This window comes from Pelophylax lessonae (assembly GCF_965119305.1).
Source record: "Pelophylax lessonae genome assembly, chromosome: 6".
Lineage (NCBI taxonomy): Eukaryota > Metazoa > Chordata > Amphibia > Anura > Ranidae > Pelophylax > Pelophylax lessonae.
Window position 1 is genome coordinate 2,233,568 of NC_138773.1, and position 26,657 is coordinate 2,260,224.

Genomic DNA, 26,657 nt, shown 5'->3' on the forward strand with positions numbered 1-26,657 from the left:
GTGATCAAGGGGTTAAGTGTGTCCCTAGGGGCGTGTTTCTAACTGTAAAGGGGCGTGGCTTTTGATGTAACCACAGAGACATACAATCCTACATAGCAGGATCGTATGATCTCTGCAGTTACACCAGGGAGAATGACAGACGGCTTTGTTTACATCAGCCGCCTGCATTTCTCCCTCTCCTGTGGAAGATCGCGAGTGACCAGCGGACATCGGAGCCGCCGGTCACTCGCGCGGGCATGTCAGGGAACGAGCGGGGGCAGGAGCGCGCCTCCGGCGGCGTGCACTCGCCCCCTAGAGGCTCGTAGGCGAGCGACGTAGCCCTACGTCGTTTTGCCTCTACGGGGCTGACTGCCGCAGTAAATAGTCGTGCGGCGGTCGGCAAGTGGTTAAGCACATAATACAGGTGAAGTGCGTCAGTTTCACATCTAAAAAGGCAGAAACGGTCTGTCTGACCTAATCTGGTATCAATAAAGCTTGTTGTAGTTCAGCAAAAAATAAATAAAAGCTGAACGCGGCTGAGATAAGCCTCTTCTTCAGCTATATGTAACAAGGTGAAAATTCTGGGCAAAATACATGAACACAAAATATGCTGGAAAGTCTGTAAATCGGTGGAGAATCTGCTGTTGGGTTCAATTTCACTGTGGTGGAAAACTGGGGAGAACAAGCAGGGGGGGGGGGTTGCCGAGGGCACATGGAGCTTTAAAACCAAACACTGCAAATAAAAAACAAAGAAAGGGGCGCACCAGCCTAGCGCATTATCCTCAGCGGGCTTTTAATAGCATAAGGCTCTGAGGAAGAGGCACGGCCTTGAAACGCGTCAGCCCTCTGTCTTTACGAGACATTGGACTTTCACAAAGATGCTGCTCTATGGAATGGAAATGCTGGATTATTACGCATGTTTGTGAGTAGCTGATTTTAAACTTATGCTATTAAAAGCCTGCTGAGGATAATGCGCTAGGCTGGTGCACCTCTTTCTTTGTTTTTTATTTGCAGTGTTTGGTTGACCACCCCGGTCGTAGAGGGCAGCAAAGCTTAGCCATAGTGGATGCCAAGTGTGAGTTCCGTGATAGAGGCAACCTGAGGACCTGGTTCTGAGCGCAGGAGCAGGGTGCTCAGCATCACTATTTTCGTTTCTGGAGCTTTAAAACCAAACCCTGAGCATGCAGGGTCATCAATCGGACAAGATTTGATTGGCTTGCTTGGGTTTGTTTTTTTAACAATTGATTCCAGGAGAGTCTTGGGCTGCCAGGAGTTAATTCCAAACAAAACCGGCTGCCGGCACCACCCATTCCAGAGAAGCAGAGGATGGTTGAACTCTGCTTGAGGATTGACTAGCAGTCCTGGAACCTTCCCAGAATATCTTTGGGTGTATTCCACAGTCATGGACCTCACGGAGTATCTTTGGGTGAATTCTACAGTCCTGGACCTTCCCAGACTATCCTTGCATGGGTTCCTCAGTCCTGGACCTTCCCAGACTATCCTTGCATGGGTTCCTCAGTCTTGGACCTTCCCAGAGTATCTTCGGGTAAATTCTGCAGTCCCGGACCTTCCCAAACTATCCTTGCATGGATTCCTCAGTGCCGGACCTTCCCAAACTATCCTTGCATTGATTCCTCAGTCCTGGACCTTCCCAGACTATCCTTGCATGGGTTCCTCAGTCTTGGACCTTCCCAGAGTATCTTTGGGTAGATTCTGCAGTCCTGGACCTTCCCAGACTATCCCTGGGAGGATTTTGCAGTCTCTGAACTTTCTGGATTATCTTTGGGAGGATTTTGCAGTCCTTGGTCTACTTAGACAATCCTTGGGAGGATTTTGCATTCCTGGAACTTCCCGGATGCTATGGCCTTGTTTCAGGTCTCATTCTGTGACTCATAGTCTGAAAGCATGCTCAGCATTACCCCCTTTACCTTCATAAAGTATGTCCAGCTACATTGACAGCAGGAAGTAGACCCAGCACAGAGTCGGAGAAGTCTGTTCAGTCCTCACAGTGTCCAGCACTTTATGAGTGTCCATTAATAACCCACCACATTGGCTGAGTGACCACCATGTGCTGATTGCAGGCTTCATTCACCGCTGGTCTGCAGGGGGCCTCAATGGCCCATTGCCAGTAATTACAAAGTTCAGAGTGGTCAGTTTTGGACCATCAGATCAGAGATTTCATTGAAGACTGGTTGACGCTGGCCAGATCCCCAGTTGGCCCCTTTGTTTGCTTGCAGAGCAGGAAGCAGTATGGACGCTCACCATCTGTTCCCTGAACCAGGGTCTGCCGTCCACAGGGGGCGTACCTGAGAAAGAGCATAACCTTATGAATAAGAGTAATGTCTGATACCGAACCTTATCTGCCCTATTAGACCTGACATTCAGCACGACGCCTCGTTCCTCAACTCCCACTTCTGTCCCGGATGAAGTTTACCGGTTCATTGCCTAAACTAGATCTGCCATATATAAGGGTGGAGATCTGGACGTTCTATAGAAGTGAAGTATCTCAGAGGATTCTATGGAGAACAAACTCTGGTCCTGGTCATGTGACCTGTCATGGTCTGCGTGGGCAGGAAAATGATGCAGATTACAATACACTTACCTTCTCTCATTATTTATAGTAAAACTCAATCCTGGTCCTGGCGACCATTTTAATTGGTTGGAAAGTGATGGGAAATTCAAACAAGAGGGCGGGAAATCTTCCAATGGGGACACTTACTCCAGTGACAACTGTCTAAGAGGGGATTCTACCTCACTCTGGGGGGATATCGTCTTACTACCTGTTGTGTCTATAGCAGTGGTCTCCAAACTGCAGCCCTTTGCTTGCCTTTACTCCGCTCTTTGTGTAATGTTTCTTCCACTGGTACAAGGTTCTATTCCTTCTACTGACACCAACGATGGGGCACTATTCCTCCCACTGACACCAATGATGGGGTACTATTCCTCCCACTGACACCAATGATGGGGTACTATTCCTCCCACTGACTCCAATATTGGGGTACTATTCCTCCTACTGACACCAATGATGGGGCACTATTCCTTTCCCTGACACTAATGATGGGACACTATTCCTTCTACTGACACCAATGATCGGGCACTATCCCTTTCACTAAAACCAATGATGAGGAACTATTCCTCCAACTGACATCAATGATGGGGTACTATCCCTTTCATTGACACCCACCAATGATGGGGCACTATTTCTCCCACTGACACCAATGATAGGGGCACTATTCCTCCCACTGACACCAATGATGGGGCACTATTCCTCCCACTGACACCAATGATGGGACACTATTCCTCCCACTGACACCAATGATGGGACACTATTCCTCCCACTGAAACCAATGATGGGACACTATTCCTCCCACTGACACCAATGATGGGACACTATTCCTCCCACTGACACCAATGATGGGACACTATTCCTCCCACTGACACCAATGATGGGGCACTATTTCTCCCACTGACACCAATGATGGGACACTATTTCTCCCACTGACACCAATGATGGGACACTATTCCTCCCACTGACAACCAATGATGGGGCACTATTTCTCCCACTGACACCAATGATGGGACACTATTTCTCCCACTGACACCAATGATGGGACACTATTTCTCCCACTGACACCAATGATGGGGCACTATTCCTCCCACTGACACCAATGCTGGGGCACTATTCCTCCCACTGACACCAATGATGGGGCACTATTCCTTTCCCTGACACCAATGCTGGGGCACTGTTCCTTCAACTGACACCAAGGATGGGCACTATTCCTCCCTCTAATGTCAATGATGAGGTACTATTCTGGGCACTATACCTGCTCCTACTCACCGCATTCACTATGTAATTGCTTTACTCCCACTGTCCACCAAGCCTGATACACTGTTTACTCCTACTAATGCTGGGACATTTTCTACTCCTATGGGCCACAGTCTGGCCCTCCTAAAGTCTGATGGACAGTAAACTGGCCCTTTGCTTAGAGAGTTTGGAGACCTCTGAACTCCAGGATCTCCCCAACAGGACAACAAAAAACCTGATGGGCTATAACCTTTCCACACTTAAGCCTCGTACACACGTGTCAAAATTCGGCCGGGAATTTTCGTCCGACGACCGATCTGCCGATTTTCAGCTTGTTAGTATGATGCTTCCGACAACCGACTCTGACTTTTCGGCCGAAAAAATTCTGGTGTGCAGGCTATAAAATTTTTGTCCTCCGTCAAAACACGTCCGATTTTCATGCAGTCAGTACAGATTTGGACAGGGAAAAATCTGATGAGCAAGTCTAGGCATGCTCAGAGAAGAAAGAACACAAAGAAAGCAATCCAACACATGACATCACTTCTATCACATGACATCACTTCTATCACATGACATCACTTCTAACACATGACATCACTTCTATCACATGACATCACTTCTATCACATGACATCACTTGTGACAGAAGTGATGTCATGTGATAGAAGTGATGTCATGTGTTGGATTGCTTTCTATGTGTTCTTTCTTCGCTGAGCATGCCCAGTCTTGCTCATAAGATTTTTTCCCCATCTAAATCTGTACTAATGAGACGAAAATCGGACGTGTTTTGATGGTCGACAAAAATTATATAGCCTGCACACCAGGATTTTTTCGGCCAAAAAGTCGGAGTCGGTTGTCGGAAGCATCATACTAACAAGCCGAAAATCGGCCGATCGGTCGTCGGACGAAAATTCCTGTCCGAATTTCCACTCGTGTGTACGAGGCTTAGATACTTTCAGGTCAAAAGTCGATTGGAAGAGAAGTGTGTGATGGATGTTATTGCAGACAGGTCACCACCTAAGTTATGTATATTTCCTGTGGGATTGTTTGGCTTCACAAACTTATTCCTGAGATAAACTGTCTGCTTCCCCAGCATTCTATGACAACACAACCCCGAAAAAATGGCTTCACCCATTACACACCAAATTCCTTTTTTCCAGGTCAACTTACTGCCATATGAAGTAGCCGATCCCGAGAGCCATGAGAGACAATCCAGCTGCCAGGAAGAACCAGGCTGTAACACAGACATATAATGGTTCACATAATACAGATCACTATGGTATGAGGTCACATAGTTCTAAGATCACTTCAGATCTACAGCCACTCCAACAAATCCCAACCCAAACCACAAGCATTCCAGACCCAGCTCCAACAAAACCCCAACCCAACGCACAAGCATGCCAGACCCAGCTCCAACAAAACCACAACCCAACGCACAAGCATGCCAGACCCAGCTCCAACAAAACCACAACCCAACGCACAAGCATGCCAGACCCAGCTCCAACAAAACCACAACCCAACCCACATGCATGCCGGACCCAGCTCCAACACAATCCCAACCCAAACCACAAGCATGCCAGACCCAGCTCCAACAAAACCACAACCCAACGCACAAGCATGCCAGACCCAGCTCCAACAAAACCACAACCCAACGCACAAGCATGCCAGACCCAGCTCCAACAAAACCACAACCCAACGCACAAGCATGCCAGACCCAGCTCCAACAAAACCACAACCCAACCCACATGCATGCCGGACCCAGCTCCAACACAATCCCAACCCAAACCACAAGCATGCCAGACCCAGCTCCAACAAAACCACAACCCAACGCACAAGCATGCCAGACCCAGCTCCAACAAAACCACAACCCAACGCACAAGCATGCCAGACCCAGCTCCAACAAAACCACAACCCAACGCACAAGCATGCCAGACCCAGCTCCAACAAAACCACAACCCAACCCACATGCATGCCGGACCCAGCTCCAACAAAACCCCAACCCAACGCACAAGCATGCCAGACCCAGCTCCAACAAAACCACAACCCAACCCACATGCATGCCGGACCCAGCTCCAACACAATCCCAACCCAAACCACAAGCATTCCAGACCCAGCTTCAACAAAACCCCAACCCAACGCACAAGCATGCCAGACCCAGCTCCAACAAAATATCAACCCAACACACAAGCATGCCAGACCCAGCTCCAACAAAACCAATACCCAACTCACAAGCATGCCAGACTCAGCTCCTACACAACCCCAACCCACAAGCATGTCAAACCCAGCTGCAACAAAACCACAACCCAACCCACAAGCATGCCAGACTCAGCTCCAACAAAACCGACTCAGCTCCAACAAAACCACAACCCAACCCAACCCACACACATGCCAGACCCAGCTCCAAAAAAACCCCAACCCACAAGCATGCCAGACCCAACTCCAAACAAAAATCCAACTCACAAGCATGTCAGACCCAGTTGCAACAAAACCCCAACCCACAAGCATGCCAGGCCCAGCTCCAACAAAACCACAACCCAACCCACAAGCATGCCAGACCCAACTTCCCGCAGCTGTCAGCCCTCACTGGACAGCACCATGCATTGAAGGTTATTGGCAGTGGAACTCACTGTTCTTGGTCTTCACTTCGACTGGAGTGGTAGAATTTTCAGAGTCGGGTATCATACCTAGAACACAAGGTGAGAAGCCAGTTATTTCCTGTATTACACCTTCTCTGCATCCTCACCTAACCTGTCACAGTGTGACTTTGCTTTGTTTAATACCAAATCCCATGTGATCACTATGTCAGCGCGAATCTGGTGATCACATAACTTTGTTAGGTCCATCTCTGTTCTTCATCCCTAATTGGTAACTTAGGCAAAGAGCTGTAAGTGAGTGTCACCTGCAGAAGGTCCACCAGCAGGAAGAAGGTCCTGGCCCACCATGACTCAACGTATGGTGATGGTACAAAACTCTGCCTGGAAGGTCACTCACCTCATTGAAGGTCAGGCAGCTCAGTGAAGACTTCTTCTGAGCAATGGGTTGGTCAGCGTATTCTTCTATCCTCATCTACCTGCACCTGTCATGCTGACTCCTCAGTGGTTATGAATGAAGGAACCCAATGTGTGGCTCATTTTGTTACAAATCAAAATTTGGATTCAATTTTCGTTATTCGGAGATTCAGACGAATCCGAATTTCTGAATCACAATAGTAACAAATTTCAGTGAACCCAAAATACTTGAGCTGATTGTAGTCGCATTACTGCACTAGCGACAGAAACAATTGAGTTCTGTCCGTGATCCTTTTTTTATTTGCAATAACATCCAATATAGGGGACATTTGTATGAAAAATTGTATGTTAGTCCAAATTAAAAAAAAAGAATCCCGGACATAACTCAATTGTATCTAAGGAACCCAAAATAAATTATAACAAAATTAATTATTGAAATTCATAATGCAAACGTATGGCAATGAATACAGTAAGGTATAAAAGTGAAAAAAGATGATGATTCCTACTAAGGCTGCTTAATAGCATAGAATATAACAGAATGGAATAGAATTGAATATAAAAGAATAGAATATATAAGAATAGAAAAAACAGAGTAGAATAGAGTATAATAAAACAGAACACTGGGTCCGGATGTCTTGCCCCCGAGGGTTCTTAAAGAGCTCAGCCAGGTGATTGCCAGACCATTATTCCTGAATTTTAAGGATAGTTTACAGACTGGTATGGTGCCAGCTGATTGGAAAAAAGCCAACATGGTACCAATATTCAAAAAAGGGCCGAGATATATCCCGGGTAACTATAGGCCGGTCAGCCTAACATCTGTAGTCTGCAAAATTTTGGAGGGGATGTTAAGGGACCACATACAAGACTTTAGTAATGAAAACTGTATTATTAGTAGCAATCAGCATGGATTCCTGAAAAATCGTTCGTGCCAAACCAATCTATTAACCTTCTACGATGAAGTGAGCTGCCACCTAGATAAAGGAAGGCCTGTGGATGTGGTGTATCTGGACTTCGCAAAGGCCTTTGACACCGTTCCCCACAAACGCTTACTGTACAAACTAAGGAAGGTAGGTATGGACCATAAGGTGAGTACCTGGATAGAGAACTGGCTCCAGGGGAGAGTACAGAGGGTGGTGATTAATGGGGAGTACTCAGATTGGGTGGGTATGGAAAGTGGGGTCCCCCAAGGTTCTGTCCTGGGGCCAATCCTGATTAATTTATTCATAAATGATCTAGAGGCAGGGCCAGATTAACCTAGGGGCTATTGGAGCTGCAGCTCCAGGCCCCTACCTTAATATAGGCCCCGGGTTGGCCATATTCACTGTTACCTCTCTTCTGTCACTTGTAAACACAGAAGTCTGGCTTCTATGCTCGCTTTCCCAGGCAGCTCCCTCAGAACCTCCCCACACAGCACGAAGGCCGGACAAGGAGGGACAGTTGCCGATGCATGGATGTGTTTATGGGCTTCAGAGACAGCATCCCATGTTGAATTAGGCATGCATGGCTGCACCCTTCCTCCTCTGGGTGCATGGCAAGGCACGGCCCTTAAGGCCCTTCAAAATCCTCAGCACCAAGCCCATGATGCTCTTAATCCAGCCCTGTCTAGAGGAGGGGATATCTAGTACAATCTCAGTATTTGCGGATGATACAAAACTAAGCATGCCAATATCTTCTATGCAGGATGTGGAAACCTTACAAGCAGACCTGAACAAAATTATGGGGGGGGCAACTACATGGCAGATGAGGTTTAATGTTGAAAAATGTAAAGTAATGCACTTGGGTGTCAAAAACCAGAAAGCAAGCTACTCACTAGGGGGGAACCTCTGGGTGAGTCTAGGATGGAAAGGACCTGGGGGTAATGGTAGACAACAGGCTCAGCAATTGCATGCAATGCCAAGCCGCTGCAAGCAAAGCCAACAGAATACTGGGATGTATAAAAAAGGGGATTCACTCCAGAAATAAAGAGATTATTCTCCCACTCTACAAGACTCTGGTCCGGTCACATCTGGAGTATGCTGTCCAGTTCTGGGCACCGGTCCTCAGGAAGGATGTGCTGGAACTGGAGAAAGTCCAGAGAAGGGCAACAAAAATAATTAGGGGAATGGAGGACATCAGCTATGAGGAAAGACTACAAGCACTGAACCTTTTCTCTCTGGAGAAGAGACGATTGAGGGGGGATATGATATCAATGTACAAATACTGTACTGACGACCCTAGCATAAGGAACAAACTATTCAGAGAAAGGGAATAAAATAAGACACGTGGCCACTCACTAAAACTAGAGGAAAAGCGGTTTAACCTTAAAATACACAGGGGGTTCTTCACTGTCAGAGCAGTAAGGATGTGGAATTCTCTTCCACAAGCAGTCGTATCAGCAGGGAGCATCGATAGTTTCAAAAAACTATTAGATGGGCACCTTAAAGACCACAACATACAGGGGTATAGAATGTACAACATACAGGGGTATAGAATGTACAACATACAGGGGGTATACAATGTACAACATACAAGGGTATACAATGTACAACATACAGGGGTATACAATGTACAACATACAAGGGTATAGAATGTACAACATACAGGGGTATAGAATGTACAACATACAGGGGGTATACAATGTACAACATACAGGGGGTATACAATGTACAACATACAGGGGGTATACAATGTACAACATACAGGGGGTATACAATGTACAACATACAGGGGTATACAATGTACAACATACAGGGGTATACAATGTACAACATACAGGGGGTATACAATGTACAACATACAGGGGGTATACAATGTACAACATACAGGGGTATACAATGTACAACATACAGGGGGTATACAATGTACAACATACAGGGGGTAAACAATGTACAACATACAGGGGTATACAATGTACAACATACAGGGGTATACAATGTACAACATACAGGGGGTATACAATGTACAACATACAGGGGTATACAATGTACAACATACAGAGGTATACAATGTACAACATACAGGGGGTATACAATGTACAACATACAGGGGGTATACAATGTACAACATACAGGGGTATACAATGTACAACATACAGGGGTATACAATGTACAACATACAGGGGGTATACAATGTACAACATACAGGGGTATACAATGTACAACATACAGGGGTATACAATGTACAACATACAGGGGTATACAATGTACGGTTAACAGCAAACACACACATCATAGGTTGAACTGGATGGACGGATGTCTTTTTTCAACCTCACAAACTATGTAACAGAATGGAATAAAAAAGAATAGAATAGAAAAGAATATAATAAAATAGAAAATAAAATAGAATAGAATATAAAATAAAAGAATAGAATAGAAAAAGAAAAGAATAGACTAAAACTAAAAGAAATAGAAAAGAAGAGAATAACATAGAATAGAATAGAATAGAATAGAAAAGAATAGAACAAAACAGAATATAATAGAATAGTGTAGAATATAATAAAATATAACAGAATAGAAAATAAAATATTAGAATAGAAAAGAATTGATTATAACAGAATAGACTAGAAAATAATATAATAAAATAGAATAGAACAAATTTAGCCATCTTCTGAAATTCTAATTTCAAATTGATTTGAAAATAACGAAAATAAAAGAAGAAACGAATTACAAAAAAACAAATCATTCCATTTGTGCATGTCTGTAACCCCCGACACACTCCTGAGCCCCCTGTAATGGGTAGGAGATCCCGCCCACCTCGTCTTACCTTTGTAAATAATGACGAATCCCTGGCCGTTGCGTGCACCATCAGATGTGAAGGTGAGGTGGAGAGATCCGGTTGGATAGGTGACGGTGTTGGGAGGATCTTGACCTCCTTTGATTTGGATGAGAAGACTTCCTGTTTGTTGATCTCGCACCTGGAGAACGTCGTTTGGATCTTCCACAAGAAAGAGATGAAAGGTTATTTCCATGGCGGTGGCTCCTGGGGTGTAAATATCCCAGGAACAGGAGCTGCCCGGACTGTATTCATCGGGATAATCCGGAGAGTACAGGACTCCGGAGAGAGAAGAGAAGTTCCCGCTGCAGGCCCCGATCCACGCTGCAGAGAGAGCACAACACGAACGTTACACCATGGAGGCCTAAAGAGAGGATCTCCCGCATATCAAGGGCCGACTCTTACCTGGGAGTGAATGGAATGGTGACCCCCTACAGAGAGGATCCCCGCATATCAAGGGCCAACTCTTACCCTGGAGTGAAGGGAATGGTGACCCCCTACAGAGAGGATCCCCGCATATCAAGGGCCAACTCTTACCCTGGAGTGAAGGGAATGGTGACCTCCTACAGAGAGGATCCCCGCATATCAAGGGCCGACTCTTACCTGGGAGTGAATGGAATGGTGACACCCTACAGAGAGGATCCCCGCATATCAAGGGCCAACTCTTACCCTGGAGTGAAGGGAATGGTGACCCCTACAGAGAGGATCCCCGCATATCAAGGGCCGACTCTTACCTGGGAGTGAATGGAATGGTGACCCCCTACAGAGAGGATCCCCGCATATCAAGGGCGCCAACTCTTACCCTGGAGTGAAGGAAATGGTGACACCCTACAGAGAGGATCCCCGCATATCAAGGGCCAACTCTTACCCTGGAGTGAAGGGAATGGTGACCTCCTACAGAGAGGATCTTCTGCATATCTGTGGCCGACTCTTACCCTGAAGTGAAGGGAATGGTGACCCCTACAGAAAGGATCTCCCACATATCAATGGCCGACTCACACCCGGGGGTGAAGGAAATGGTGACCCCTACAGAAAGAATCTCCTGCATATCAGGAGCAGACTGTTACCCAGGAGTGAAGGGAAAGGTGACCCCTACAGAGAGGATCTCCCACAAATCAGTGACTGACTCTTACCCAAAAGTGAAGGGAATGGTGACCCCTACAGAGAGGATCTCCCGCATAGCAAGGGCCGACTCTTACCCAGGAGTGAAGGGAATGAGGACCCCTAGAGAAAGGATCTCCTGCATATCAGTGGCCGACTCTTACCTGGGAGTGAAGGGAATTGTGACCCATATAGAGAGGCTCTCCCACATATCGGGGGCCAACTCTTACTCAGGAGTGAAGGGAATGGTGACCCATACAGAGAGGTTTTACCGCATATCAGGGGCCGACTCTTACCCGGGAGTGAAGGAAATGGTGACTCCTACAGAGAGGATCTCCCGCATATCAGGGGCTGATTCTTTCCCGGGAGTGAAGGGAAAGGTGACCCCTACAGAGAGGATCTCTCCCATATCAGGGGCCGACTCTTACCCGGGAGTGAAGGAAATGGTGACTCCTACAGAGAGGATCTCCCGCATATCAGGGGCTGATTCTTTCCCGGGAGTGAAGGAAATGGTGACCCCTACAGAGAGGATCTTCCACATATCAAGGGCCGACGCTTAGGAGGGAGTGAAGGGAATGGTGACCCTTACAGAGAGGATCTCCCACATATCGGGGATCGACTCTTACCCGAGAGTGAAGGGAATGGTGACCCCTAGAGAAAGGATCCCCTGCATATCAGGAGCCGACTCTTACCCAGGAGTGAAGGGAATGGTGACTCCTACAGAAAGGATCTCCTGCATATCTGTGGCTGATTCTTACCCGGGAGTGAAGGGAGTGGTGACCCCTACAGAGAGGTTTTACCGCATATCAAGGGCTGACTCTCACCCGGGAGTGAAGGGAGTGGTGACCCCTACAGAGAGGTTTTACCGCATATCAGGGGCCGACTCTCACCCAGGAGTGAAGGGAGTGGTGACCCCTACAGAGAGGATCTCCCACATATCGGGGGCCGACTCTTACCCGGGAGTGAAGGGAGTGGTGATCCATACAGAGAGGATCTCCCACATATCGGGGGCCGACTCTTACCCGGGAGTGAAGGGAGTGGTGATCCATACAGAGAGGATCTCCCACATATCGGGGGCCGACTCTTACCCGGGAGTGAAGGGAGTGGTGATCCATACAGAGAGGATCTCCCACATATCGGGGGCCGACTCTTACCCAGGAGTGAAGGGAATGGTGACTCCTACAGAAAGGATCTCCTGCATATCTGTGGCTGATTCTTACCCGGGAGTGAAGGGAGTGGTGACCCCTACAGAGAGGTTTTACCGCATATCAAGGGCTGACTCTCACCCGGGAGTGAAGGGAGTGGTGACCCCTACAGAGAGGTTTTACCGCATATCAGGGGCCGACTCTCACCCAGGAGTGAAGGGAGTGGTGACCCCTACAGAGAGGATCTCCCACATATCGGGGGCCGACTCTTACCCGGGAGTGAAGGGAGTGGTGATCCATACAGAGAGGATCTCCCACATATCGGGGCCCGACTCTTACCCGGGAGTGAAGGGAATGGTGATCCCTGAAATGATCTGCAACATTCTGATGAATATTCTTTGGACACGTAATAATAGATCTCTCTGTAATCCATGGATTATCTTCACCTCTATGGGAACATGCAGAGATTGGCGGGAGTAACTGGAAATAGTTTATATACGGGCCCTATATGCATGGAACCCCCAATCTATGTCACCATACTTACTGCTATAGACACTGAGATTCCCGTCTCCACCGCACACCTCGCTGGCCTTCCCAAAGCATGTATGGTCACACTGGGAGCTGCTAACCCTCTGCAATGAGGCCACATCGGACGGACCGCCGCAGAAACAGGCGTAGCCCGCCTCCAGACCTGCATACTGACACAAAGACCCAATATCAGGAACCGCCCACTTCTCACAGCCAGTCTGTAGATGGGTAAGAGGCTCCATTCACACAGAGCATAGGGCTCCATTCACACGGAGCATAGGGCTCCATTCACACGGAGCATAGGGCTCCATTCACACGGAGCATAGGGCTCCATTCACACAGAGCATAGGGCTCCATTCACACAGAGCATAGGGCTCCGTTCACAAAGAGCATAGGGCTCCGTTCACAAAGAGCATAGGGCTCCATTCACACGGAGCATAGGGCTCCATTCACACAGAGCATAGGGCTCCATTCACACGGAGCATAGGGCTCCATTCACACAGAGCATAGGGCTCCATTCACACAGAGCATAGGGCTCCATTCACACAGAGCATAGGGCTCCATTCACATAGAGCATAAGGCTCCGTTCACAAAGAGCATAGGGCTCCATTCACACAGAGCATAGGGCTCCATTCACATAGAGCATAGGGCTCCATTCACACGGAGCATAGGGCTCCATTCACATAGAGCATAAGGCTCCGTTCACAAAGAGCATAGGGCTCCATTCACACAGAGCATAGGGCTCCGTTCACAAAGAGCATAGGGCTCCATTCACACGGAGCATAGGGCTCCATTCACACAGAGCATAGGGCTCCATTCACACAGAGCATAGGGCTCCATTCACACAGAGCATAGGGCTCCATTCACATAGAGCATAAGGCTCCGTTCACAAAGAGCATAGGGCTCCATTCACACAGAGCATAGGGCTCCATTCACATAGAGCATAGGGCTCCATTCACACGGAGCATAGGGCTCCATTCACACAGAGCATAGGGCTCCATTCACATAGAGCATAGGGCTCCATTCACACAGAGCATAGGGCTCCATTCACATAGAGCATAGGGCTCCATTCACAGGGAGCATAGGGCTCCATTCACACAGAGCATAGGGCTCCGTTCACAAAGAGCATAGGGCTCCATTCACACGGAGCATAGGGCTCCATTCACACAGAGCATAGGGCTCCATTCACACAGAGCATAAGGCTCCATTCACACAGAGCATAGGGCTCCATTCACACAGAGGATAGGGCTCCATTCACATAGAGCATAGGGCTCCATTCACATAGAGCATAAGGCTCCGTTCACAAAGAGCATAGGGCTCCATTCACACAGAGCATAGGGCTCCATTCACACAGAGCATAGGGCTCCATTCACACAGAGCATAGGGCTCCATTTACACAGAGCATAGGGCTCCATTCACACAGAGCATAGGGCTTCATTCACATAGAGCATAAGGCTCCATTCACATAGAGAATAGGGCTCCATTCACACAGAGCATAGGGCTCCATTCACATAGAGCATAGGGCTCCATTCACATAGAGAATAGGGCTCCATTCACACAGAGCATAAGGCTCCATTCACATAGAGAATAGGGCTCCATTCACATAGAGAATAGGGCTCCATTCACAGAGAGCATAGGGCTCCATTCACATAGAGCATAAGGCTCCATTCACATAGAGAATAGGGCTCCATTCACACAGAGCATAGGGCTCCATTCACATAGAGCATAGGGCTCCATTCACATAGAGAATAGGGCTCCATTCACATAGAGCATAAGGCTCCATTCACATAGAGAATAGGGCTCCATTCACATAGAGAATAGGGCTCCATTCACAGAGAGCATAGGGCTCCATTCACATAGAGCATAAGGCTCCATTCACACAGAGCATAGGGCTCCATTCACACAGAGCATAGGGCTCCATTCACATAGAGCATAGGGCTCCATTCACGCAGAGAATTGGGCTCCATTCACATAGAGCATAGGGCTCCATTCACACAGAGCATAAGGCTCCATTCACACAGAGCATAGGGCTCCATTCACACAGAGCATAGGGCTCCATTCACATAGAGAATAGGGCTCCATTCACAGAGAGCATAGGGCTCCATTCACACAGAGCATAGGGCTCCATTCACATAGAGCATAGGGCTCCATTCACACAGAGCATAGGGCTCCATTCACATAGAGCATAGGGCTCCATTCACACAGAGCATAGGGCTCCATTCACATAGAGAATAGGGCTCCATTCACATAGAGCATAGGGCTCCATTCACGCAGAGAATTGGGCTCCATTCACATAGAGCATAGGGCTCCATTCACACAGAGCATAAGGCTCCATTCACACAGAGCATAGGGCTCCATTCACACAGAGCATAGGGCTCCATTCACACAGAGCATAGGGCTCCATTCACATAGAGAATAGGGCTCCATTCACATAGAGCATAGAGCTCCATTCACACAGAGCATAGGGCTCCATTCACACAGAGCATAAGGCTCCATTCACACAGAGCATAGGGCTCCATTCACACAGAGCATAGGGCTCCATTCACATAGAGAATAGGGCTCCATTCACATAGAGCATAGAGCTCCATTCACACAGAGCATAGGGCTCCATTCACACAGAGCACAAGACTTCATTCACATAGAGAATAGGGCTCCATTCACATAGCGCATAGGGCTCCATTCACGTAGAGCATAGGGATTGCGGTGTGTATTGGGGGGGGGGGACTGTGGAGTGGATTGGGGGGGGGGGTGGGACTGCTGTGTGTATTGGGGGGAGCGGGACTGTGGAGTATATGGGGGGAGGGTGGAAATGCGGAGTGTATTAGAGGGATTGCGGTGTGTATTGGGGGGGGGGGGACTGTGGAGTGTATTGGGGGGGGGGGGTGGGACTGCAGTGTGTATTGTGGGGAGTGGGACTGTGAAGTGTATGGGGGGAGGGTGGAAATGCGGAGTGTATTAGAGGGATTGCGGTGTGTATTGGAGGGGGGGGGGGATTGCGGAGTGTATTGGGGGGGACTGTGGAGTGTATTGGGGGGACTACGGAGTGTATTGGGGGGATTGCGGAGTGTGTTGGGGGGACTGCAGTGTGTATTGGGGGGAGGGTGGGACTGTGGAGTGTATTGGGGCGGGGGTGGGACTGCGGAGTATATTAGGGAGGATTGCGGTGTGTATTGGGAAGGTGGTGGGACTGCGGTGTGTATGGGGAGGACTGCAGAGTGTATTGGGGGGACTGCGGTGTGTATTGGGGGGACTTCGGTGTGTACTTATTGGGGATTGCAGAGTTTATTGGGGGGGACTGGGGAGTGTATTTGGGGAGGGGGGACTGTGTATTGGGGGGACTGCGGAGTGTACTTGGTGGGGATAGCGGAGTGTATTGGGGGACTGCGGAGTGTATTAGGGGGGACTGTGATGTGTATTGGGGAGACTGCGTAGTGTATTTGGGGGACTGTGATGTGTATTGGGGGGACTGCGGAGCGTATTGGGGGGACTGTAATGTGTATTGGGGGGACTGTGGTGTGTATTGGGGGAGACTGCGTAGTGTATTGGGGAGACTGCGTAGTGTATTTGGGGGACTGTGATGTTTATTGGGGGGACTGCGGAGCGTATTGGGGGGACAGTAATGTGTATTGGGGGGACTGCGTAGTGTATTGGGGGAGACTGCGTAGTGTATTAGGGGGACTGCAGAGCGTATTGGGGGGACTGCGGAGTGTATTGGGGGGACTGCAGAGTGTATTGGGGGGATTGCGGAGTGTGTTGGGGGGACTGCAGTGTGTATTGGGGGGGAGGGGGTGGTGGTACTGCAGTGTGTATTGGGGGGGGGGTGGTATTGCAGTGTGTATTGGGGGGGGGTGGTGGTACTGCAGTGTGTATTGGGGCGGGGGTGGGACTGCGGAGTATATTAGGGAGGATTGCGGTGTGTATTGGGAAGGTGGTGGGACTGCGGTGTGTATGGGGAGGACTGCAGAGTGTATTGGGGGGAGGGGGGGACTGTGTATTGGGGGGACTGCGGTGTGTACTTATTGGGGATTGCGGAGTGTATTGGGGGGACAGCGTTGTGTATTGGGGGGGGACTGCAGAGTGTATTGGGGGAGGACTGCAGAGTGTATTGGGGAGGACTGCAGAGTATATTGGGGGCATTGTGGTGTGTATTGGGGGGACTGCGGTGTGTACTTGGGGATTGCGGAGTGTACTGGGTGACTGCGGTGTGTATTGGGGGGACTGTGGAGTGCATTGGGGGTGGACTGCGGTGTGTACTTGGGGGGGGACTGCGGTGTGTACTTGGGGGGATTGCGGAGTGTATTGGGGTGACTGCAAAATGTATTGGGGGGTACAGCGGTGTGTATTGGGGGGGACTGTTGAGTGTATTGGGGGGGGGACAGCGGAGTGTATTGATGGGACTGCAGAGTGTATTGGGGGGACTGCGGTGTGTACTTGAGGGGACTGCGGAGTGTATTGGGGGGGACTGCAGAGTGTATTGGGGGGGACTGCAGAGTGTATTGGGGGGACTGCAGAGTATATTGGGGAGGACTGCAGAGTATATTGGGGGGATTGGGGTGTGTATTGGGGGGACTGCGGTGTGTATTGGGGGGACTGTGGAGTGCATTTGGGGGGGACTGCGGAGTGTATTGGGGTGACTGCGAAATGTATTGGGGGGGACAGCGGTGTGTATTGGGGGGACTGTTGAGTGTATTGGGGGGGACAGCAGAGTGTATTGGGGGACTGCAGAGTGTATTGGGGGGACATGCGGTGTGTACTTAGGGGGGGGGACTGCGGTGTGTACTTGGGGGGGATTGCGGGGTTTATTGGGGTGACTGCAAAATGTATTGAGGGGGGACTGTTGAGTGTATTGGGGGGACAACAGAGTGTATTGGGGGGACTGTAGAGTGTATGGGGGGACTGCGGTGTGTATTGGGGAGGACTGCAGAGTATATTGGGGAGGACTGCGGTGTGTATTGGGGGGACTGCGGTGTGTTCTTGGGGGGACTGCGGTGTGTACTTGGGGAGACATGCGGTGTGTACTTGGGGGGACTGCGGTGTATACTTGAGGGGATTGCGGAGTGTATAGGGGGGACTGCGGAGTGTATTGGGGGGACTGCGGAGTGTAATGGGGGGGACTGCGGAGTGTATTGGGGGGGACTGCGGAGTGTACTTGGGGGACTGCGGAGTGTACTTGGGGGACTGCGGAGTGTATTGAGGGGACAGCGGTGTGTATTGGGGGGAGGAGGGGATTGTGTATTGGGGGGTCAGATTGCAGAGTATTATGGGAAGAGTACCTGATACCCCCGTACGCGGCAGAACTGGATGCAGGTTTGGATGGTGAGTTTTCCGGAGGTCCCGCCGGTCCCGGAGAGAGCCGGAGGAGTCCCGTAATCCGTAAAGCATCCGATGTATCCGGGCACTGCGGGAGAAATTCCACCGTCATCCTCATCCCCGCTTCTTCATACACAGACATCCCCTCCCCCTCCTCCCCGACATGCAATCGCTGAAATACCCCCTCCCGGGGAAGTGCTGCTCGTATGACCAATATCATGTGGGGGGGGGGGTCAGGAAATGTGAGCTGCACTTCTCCATCCTGCATGGATCACATGACCAAATGTCAGTCAGTGCCGGGGAGTGTTGGAGCATTTTCTCCAGGAAAGTAACATCTATTGCTCATGGCAGCCTGGGAATCGGCATTTTACGAGGAAGGGGTCAGCCATGGCAGCCCGGGAAGGGGCATTTTACGAGGGAGGGGTCAGCCATGGCAGCCTGGGAAGGGGCATTTTACAAGGGAAGGATCAGCCATGGCAGCCTGGGAATGGGCATTTTACAAGCGAGGGGTCAGCCATGGCAGCCTGGGAATGGGCATTTTACGAGGGAGGGGGCAGCCTGGGAAGGGGTATTTTACGAGCGAGGGGTTAGCCATGGCAGCCTGGGAAGCAGCATTTTACGACACCTTTCCGGCATATTCCTGACAGAATTCTAGGAGGACACAGGACAGGAAATTACATCATAGCCATGAAGCTCAAATAGGAAGAACATTGCATTATACAAGCACTGAAGTAACACTACCACCTAGTGGCAGAACTAGAAATCACATTGTAATATATGAGAATGGTTGTTGCACCGATGTCTGTATAAACTGCATGCTAACACCCACACTCAACAACCACTTCATAATTTGGCGTTGGCGGTGGTTTTGTCACAGCATCTGCTATCACCAGCTCCATAATATGATGTATGAGAAAGGTTGTTGCACCGATGTCTGTATAAACAGCAGAGTAACCCCGTGCTAATTCAGCCTAGCAGCGCCACCTCCTAAAAACCCAATACTTGGCGGCACCCAGAATATAAAGAGGACATGGAAGGACGGATCCTCACCAAAACATATCCAACATTACATTTCTGGGAACCTCTGTGGTGGGGATGTTGCCATCATAAGGGGGCACGCACCACTTACCACCACCATAAGGGGGCACTCACCACTGCCAGAAGGGGGCACTCACCACTTACTACCACCATAAGGGGGCACTCACCACTTACCACCACCATAAGGGGGCACTCACCACTGCCAGAAGGGGGCACTCACCACTTACTACCACCATAATTCTTTTGGATATATTGCCAGAGATGAGAAATGTTGGGAGCACCACATCCCTGAGATACATGCCGTAATGGCGATTCTCTTCTACTTCAAGCATTTACTCTGACTGCTATCCACCAACTTTTTAAGGATAAATTTTGCCTTTCTCTCCTCTTTTAGCTCCTTGTTGGAGTGAATACCGGAGGGGGCCTTTTTCATTCAGGCAACCTATATGGGATTTTCCTATGCTATATCTGTGCCAATGCTTTTGTAACACCGGACTATAAGGGTAAATATCTTGTACACATATATTTTTTATCATGCGTTACCATAGGTATTTTACCTATGGATTGTATACCTAAAGATTCCTTTTCCTCTCCCTTATTTCTCTGTTCAAATTTTTTTAGGAAATATTGAACCTTTTCCTAATGGGATCATCCTCCCCTAGTCTGACAGGGGGCTTGTTTTAATTCCTATATGATCATCAAAAAGGCCCCTTCAAGTTTATTGTCTCTTCAAACTTTGAAGTAAAGGGTAAATTTACTGTGAATCCAAAATTTGAATATATCTCGTTCATACTCTATGTGTCTATGAAATTTATGTAATTTTTCCCATTTTTCAGCCGCAGTCTCCTTTTTATCATTTTTGGCTCGGCTCACATCTCCTCTATGGGTCAACGTTAGAGGTCAGGTTTCTCCGCCTCCCCTCCCTTTCACTCACTCCTGTCCTTGTATCCACGTCATTGCTATCCCCGGCATTTAAGGGTCCAGGCTTTTTCAAGGTACAATATATACTTTGTTCACGTATAAATGTCAATTATGTTAAAATGAGATTTTTGGGCATTCAATATAGGACCATTGATAAATGCCCTTTTGTTGCTTTTTTGTCTTGTTATTTTCACTTTTTTCTTTTGTAAATTTAGAATGTTCACTCTCGAGAAATGTCTATCAAACTCCTGAAGAAGCTATTATGAAGATGGCGAAACATGTAGAGTTGACATAATCGAGTGCTTTCTTGTGCTTTTACCATTTTAAAAGTATTTTTTGTTATGTCCTTTGTACTCTATGTGAAATAAAATGTGATATTTTTTATGAAAATCCAGATTTTTCTCCATCATTTGCACCTTTAAAGTCCCACTTTGCCCCTCCAATTGTATCTATTACCTCCATAAGGGAGCACTCACCACTGCCAGAAGAGGGCACTCCCCACTTACTACCACCATAAGGGGGCACTCACCACTGCCAGAAGGGGGCACTCACCACTTACTACCACCATAAGGGAGCACTCACCACTTACCACCACCATAAGGGGGCACTCACCACTGCCAGAAGGGGGCACTCACCACTTACTACTACCAGAAGGGGGCACTCACCATTGACCACTCCTAGAAGGGGGCATTTACCGCTGGCCACGGCCAGAAGGGGGCACTCACCACTGACTACCACCAGAAGGGGGCACTCACCACTGACCACCACTAGAAGAGGGCGCTCACCACTGACCTCCACCAGTAGGGGGCGCTCACCACTGACCTCCACCAGTAGGGGGCACTCACCACTGACCTCCACCAGTAGGGGGCGCTCACCACTGACCTCCACCAGAAGGGGGCGCTCACCACTGACCACCACCTGAATGGGGCGCTCACCACTGACCTCCACCAGAAGGGGGCGCTCACCACTGAACACCACCTGAATGGGGCACTCACCACTGACTTCCTCTAGAAGGGGGAGCTCACCACTGACCACCACCAGAAGGGGGCGCTCACTACTTACCACCATAAGAATGGGCCGCTCACCTGACCCCTGCAGTCTGTCCCCTGCACTTTGATCCCTGCAGTATGACCCCTGTAGTATGACCACTGCACTCTGACCCCTGTAGTATGACCCCTGTAGTATGACCACTGCACTCTGACCCCTGTAGTATGACCCCTGTAGTATGACCACTGCACTCTGACCCCTGTAGTATGACCACTGCACTCTGACCCCTGTAGTATGACCACTGCACTCTGACCCCTGTAGTATGACCACTGCACTCTGACCCCTGTAGTATGACCACTGCACTCTGACCCCTGTAGTATGACCCCTGTAGTATGACCACTGCACTCTGACCCCTGTAGTATGACCACTGCACTCTGACCCCTGTAGTATGACCCCTGCACTCTGACCCCTGCCTTCTCCTAAACACTTCTGGGGGTGTTTCTACTGTCCTGGCATTTGGGCGCCTCAAGAAATACGATGGGGGACAAAACATTGTTTTTTTCCCAAATGTATTTCCTTTATTACTAAATATGACCAAAAAAGCTCTTTTTGTCACCAATAAAGGATATAAAACAAATCTGGGCACAGTGTGGCATGAGTGAGTAATTGTCAGCCAAACTATGACAGCACTGAAAAGTGGTCTGGTAATGAACAGGTATGTACAGGTAAGTACTCCGGTGATTACACGATCGTTTCCATCTAGGATCGATTGATGACAAGCATGTAGGAGTGCGTGGCTGTCCAATCACGTCACCTCACACAGGACAGGGACTTGGAGGGAAAAGTTCCTACAAAGGTGACCAATGATGGCCATTGTTTGCCAGGCTCCGCCCCTCACCCGGGTGATACATTGGCAATGCCGCCATGTGCTGAGTTCACCGGGGACCAGGGAACGTTCTACAAATACCCAACATTCCGCCGATCTATCCCGGGGGAACGCGCTACTCACTGTGACATGTCGGGATATCGCAGAACTTCCAGTACTGTCCATCCTCCGTCTCCGATACGTAGCACCAAGGCTGGACATCAGAGTCTGGGTTCCTGCAAGAAAACCCCATTATTTCCTGGACCGTCCCGACCTTTCCTTCCAAATCTACACCCACATCTGAAGAGTTGGGAGAAGATGGAGGCCATTGGGGATGCATGATTCCTCCCACTGACACCAATGACGGGGCACTATTCCTCCCACTGACACCAATGATGGGGCACTATTCCTCCCACTGACACCAATGATGGGGCACTATTCCTCCCACTGACACCAATGATGGGCACTATTCCCCCCACTGACACCAATGATGGGACACTATTCCTCCCACTGACCCCAATGATGGGGCACTATTCCTCCCACTGACACCAATGATGGGATACTATTCCTCCCACTGACCCCAATGATGGGGCACTATTCCTCCCACTGACACCAATGATGGGCACTATTCCCCCCACTGACACCAATGATGGGACACTATTCCTCCCACTGACCCCAATGATGGGGCACTATTCCTTCCACTGACACCAATGATGGGGCACTATTCCTCCCACTGACACCAATGATGGGACACTATTCCCCCCACTGACACCAATGATGGGATACTATTCCTCCCACTGACCCCAATGATGGGGCACTATTCCTCCCACTGACACCAATGATGGGACACTATTCCTCCCACTGACACCAATGATGGGGCACTATTCCTCCCACTGACACCAATGACGGGGCACTATTCCCCCCACTGACACCAATGATGGGATACTATTCCTCCCACTGACCCCAATGATGGGGCACTATTCCTCCCACTGACACCAATGATGGGACACTATTCCTCCCACTGACACCAATGACGGGGCACTATTCCTCCCACTGACACCAATGATGGGGCACTATTCCTCCCACTGATACCAATGATGGGGGACTATTCCCCCCCACTGACACCAATGATGGGGCACTATTCTTCCCACTGATTCTGGGTTGGTTTCTTCTACCCCTGGCCACAGCCCACCAGCCTAAAATCTGAAGTAAAGTAAACTGGCCCTTTTTTAGAAGGTTTTGGAGCCCCCCCACCATAACCCATCCCCCACAGGTGGACTTACCTGCAGTAGTTGTGGTCCCCGAGTCCCAGTTCTCCGGATGGGTCGGAATGGGTGTTGAAGCGGTGCTGGACGGTCTGGTTCCAGTAAAGACACGGGACGTTTTCCACTCCGGCACGGTTCATGGAACCCCGATAGTCCCTCCCATTCACCGTGAAACATTCCGAATGTTCTAATATGACAAGATGGTCCATAGGGATTAGATTGTCAGCTCCCCGGGCCAGGCTTTATCATCTCATATGTACTATGATGACACTGTAATAACTCTTCTTAGCTTTAACTTCAAAAGAGTGAAAACTTCAAAGGCTGATCTCATCTGCACAGCTGGCCCGACCCTCCCCCCACCGAGACCCATAACATCCTCCTATCAATCCCACTTCAAAGGGGGCCCAGGAGCCGCCCCAACACGTCAGGAGCCCCAGGCAGGAATGTGATGTAGGGACAAGACATGGGATCAACCTGTGTCTATCAAGAGAGAGAGCAAGAAAACAATGGTGCAAATACAAGCAAACTTAACCCTTTACATGGTAAAAAGACCCTCGGTACACACCTGGGGGGGAGGCCTCACCCCGCACATAGAGGACAAGAGCCAGGAGCAGGAGAAGCATCTTCCATTGAGGACGAGGGGAACCTGACTATGGAAAAATAACTGGATTAAAGATAAAAATACTACTACAAGACAGAGCAGTAATGTCTGCAGGACAGGAGGACCAGTAACCGCACCTGAAGAGTATGGAGGGACTTCCTCCTCATAGAAGGTCCACTAGGTCCTCGTTCTTCGACCAGTCAGGAGGGTTTGGCGTTTCTTCTTCAGGGCAGAAACGGTCAGGAGGGTCTAGGCGTCTCTTCTTCAGGGCAGAACCGGTCAGGAAGGTCTAGGTATCTCTTCTTCAGGGCAGAATCAGTAAGGAGGGTCTAGGTATCTCTTCTTCAGGGCAGAATCAGTAAGGAGGGTCTAGGTATCTCTTCTTCAGGCTAGAAACGGTCAGGAGGGTCTAGGTGTCTCTTCTTCAGGCTAGAAACGGTCAGGAGGGTCTAGGTGTCTCTTCTTCAGGCTAGAACCGGTCAGGAGGGTCTAGGTATCTCTTCTTTGGGAAAGAACCAGTAAGGAGGGTCTAGGTATCTCTTCTTCAGGGCAGAACCAGTCAGGAGGGTCTAAATATCTCTCTCTCTGGGCAGAACCGGTCAGGAGGGTCTAGTTGTCTCTTCTTTAGGGCAGAACCAGTTAGGAGGGTCTAGGCATCTATTCTTTGAGGCAGAACTGGTCAGGTAGGTCTAGGAGCTCCCAGTCCAGACATCATGATGGCATTTCTGGGTTCTCCAATTCGAGATTCGTAGCCTACTCTATATAGGTAATGTTAGATATCTAGCCTTCCTTGTATACAATGATGAAAGACCCCCTAACTTCTCTGTATACAGTGATGATAGCCCCCTAACTTCTCTGTACACAGCGATGATAGCCCCCTAACTTCTCTGTATACAGCGATGATAGCCCCCTAACTTCTCTGTATACAGCGATGATAGCCCCCTAACTTCTCTGTACACAGCGATGATAGCCCCCTAACTTCTCTGTATACAGCGATGATAGCCCCCTAACTTCTCTGTATACAGCGATGATAGCCCCCCAACTTCTCTGTACACAGCGATGATAGCCCCCTAACTTCTCTGTATACAGCGATGATAGCCTCCTAACTTCTCTGTATACAGCGATGATAGCCCCCTAACTTCTCTGTACACAGCGATGATAGCCCCCCAACTTCTCTGTACACAGCGATGATAGCCCCCTAACTTCTCTGTACACAGCGATGATAGCCCCCTAACTTCTCTGTACACAGCGATGATAGCCCCCCAACTTCTCTGTACACAGCGATGATAGCCCCCTAACTTCTCTGTACACAGCGATGATAGCCCCCTAACTTCTCTGTACACAGCGATGATAGCCTCCTAACTTCTCTGTATACAGCGATGATAGCCTCCTAACTTCTCTGTATACAGCGATGATAGCCCCCAACTTCTCTGTACACAGCGATGATAGCCCCCCAACTTCTCTGTACACAGCGATGATAGCCCCCTAACTTCTCTGTACACAGCGATGATAGCCCCCTAACTTCTCTGTACACAGCGATGATAGCCCCCCAACTTCTCTGTACACAGCGATGATAGCCCCCTAACTTCTCTGTACACAGCGATGATAGCCCCCTAACTTCTCTGTATACAGCGATGATAGCCCCCTAACTTCTCTGTATACAGCGATGATAGCCCCCCAACTTCTCTGTACACAGCGATGATAGCCCCCTAACTTCTCTGTACACAGCGATGATAGCCCCCTAACTTCTCTGTACACAGCGATGATAGCCCCCTAACTTCTCTGTACACAGCGATGATAGCCCCCTAACTTCTCTGTACACAGCGATGATAGCCCCCTAACTTCTCTGTACACAGCGATGATAGCCCCCTAACTTCTCTGTATACAGTGATGATAGCCCCCTAACTTCTCTGTATACAGCGATGATAGCCCCCTAACTTCTCTGTATACAGTGGTGATAGCCCCCTAACTTCTCTGTATACAGCGATGATAGCCCCCTAACTTCTCTGTATACAGTGATGATAGCCCCCTAACTTCTCTGTATACAGTGATGATAGCCCCTAACTTCTCTTTATACAGCGATGATAGCCCCCTAACTTCTCTGTATACAGCGATGATAGCCCCCCAACTTCTCTGTACACAGCGATGATAGCCCCCTAACTTCTCTGTACACAGCGATGATAGCCCCCTAACTTCTCTGTATACAGTGGTGATAGCCCCCTAACTTCTCTGTATACAGTGATGATAGCCCCCTAACTTCTCTGTATACTGTAATGATAGACCCTCAACTTCTTAATATACTGCAATGACAGATCCCCAACTTCTCTGTATACAGCAATGATGGACCTCCAACCT

General features: G+C 49.1%; 1 protein-coding gene across 1 annotated transcript; it reads right to left on the reverse strand.

Annotated features, from left to right (window-relative positions):
- Positions 1-1,588: 1,588 nt before the first annotated feature.
- KREMEN2 (kringle containing transmembrane protein 2) lies at positions 1,589-24,365 on the reverse strand. The gene is made up of 10 exons (XM_082260542.1): positions 24,267-24,365; positions 23,720-23,888; positions 22,581-22,672; positions 18,589-18,713; positions 13,332-13,485; positions 10,533-10,865; positions 6,411-6,467; positions 4,954-5,017; positions 1,791-2,285; positions 1,589-1,750 (listed from the first exon to the last, which is right to left on the reverse strand). Exons 1-9 carry the CDS (start codon positions 24,322-24,324, stop codon positions 2,144-2,146), a joined length of 1,194 nt encoding a protein of 397 aa, XP_082116668.1. The 5' UTR covers positions 24,325-24,365; the 3' UTR covers positions 1,589-1,750; positions 1,791-2,143.
- Between the last annotated feature and the right edge of the window lie 2,292 nt (positions 24,366-26,657).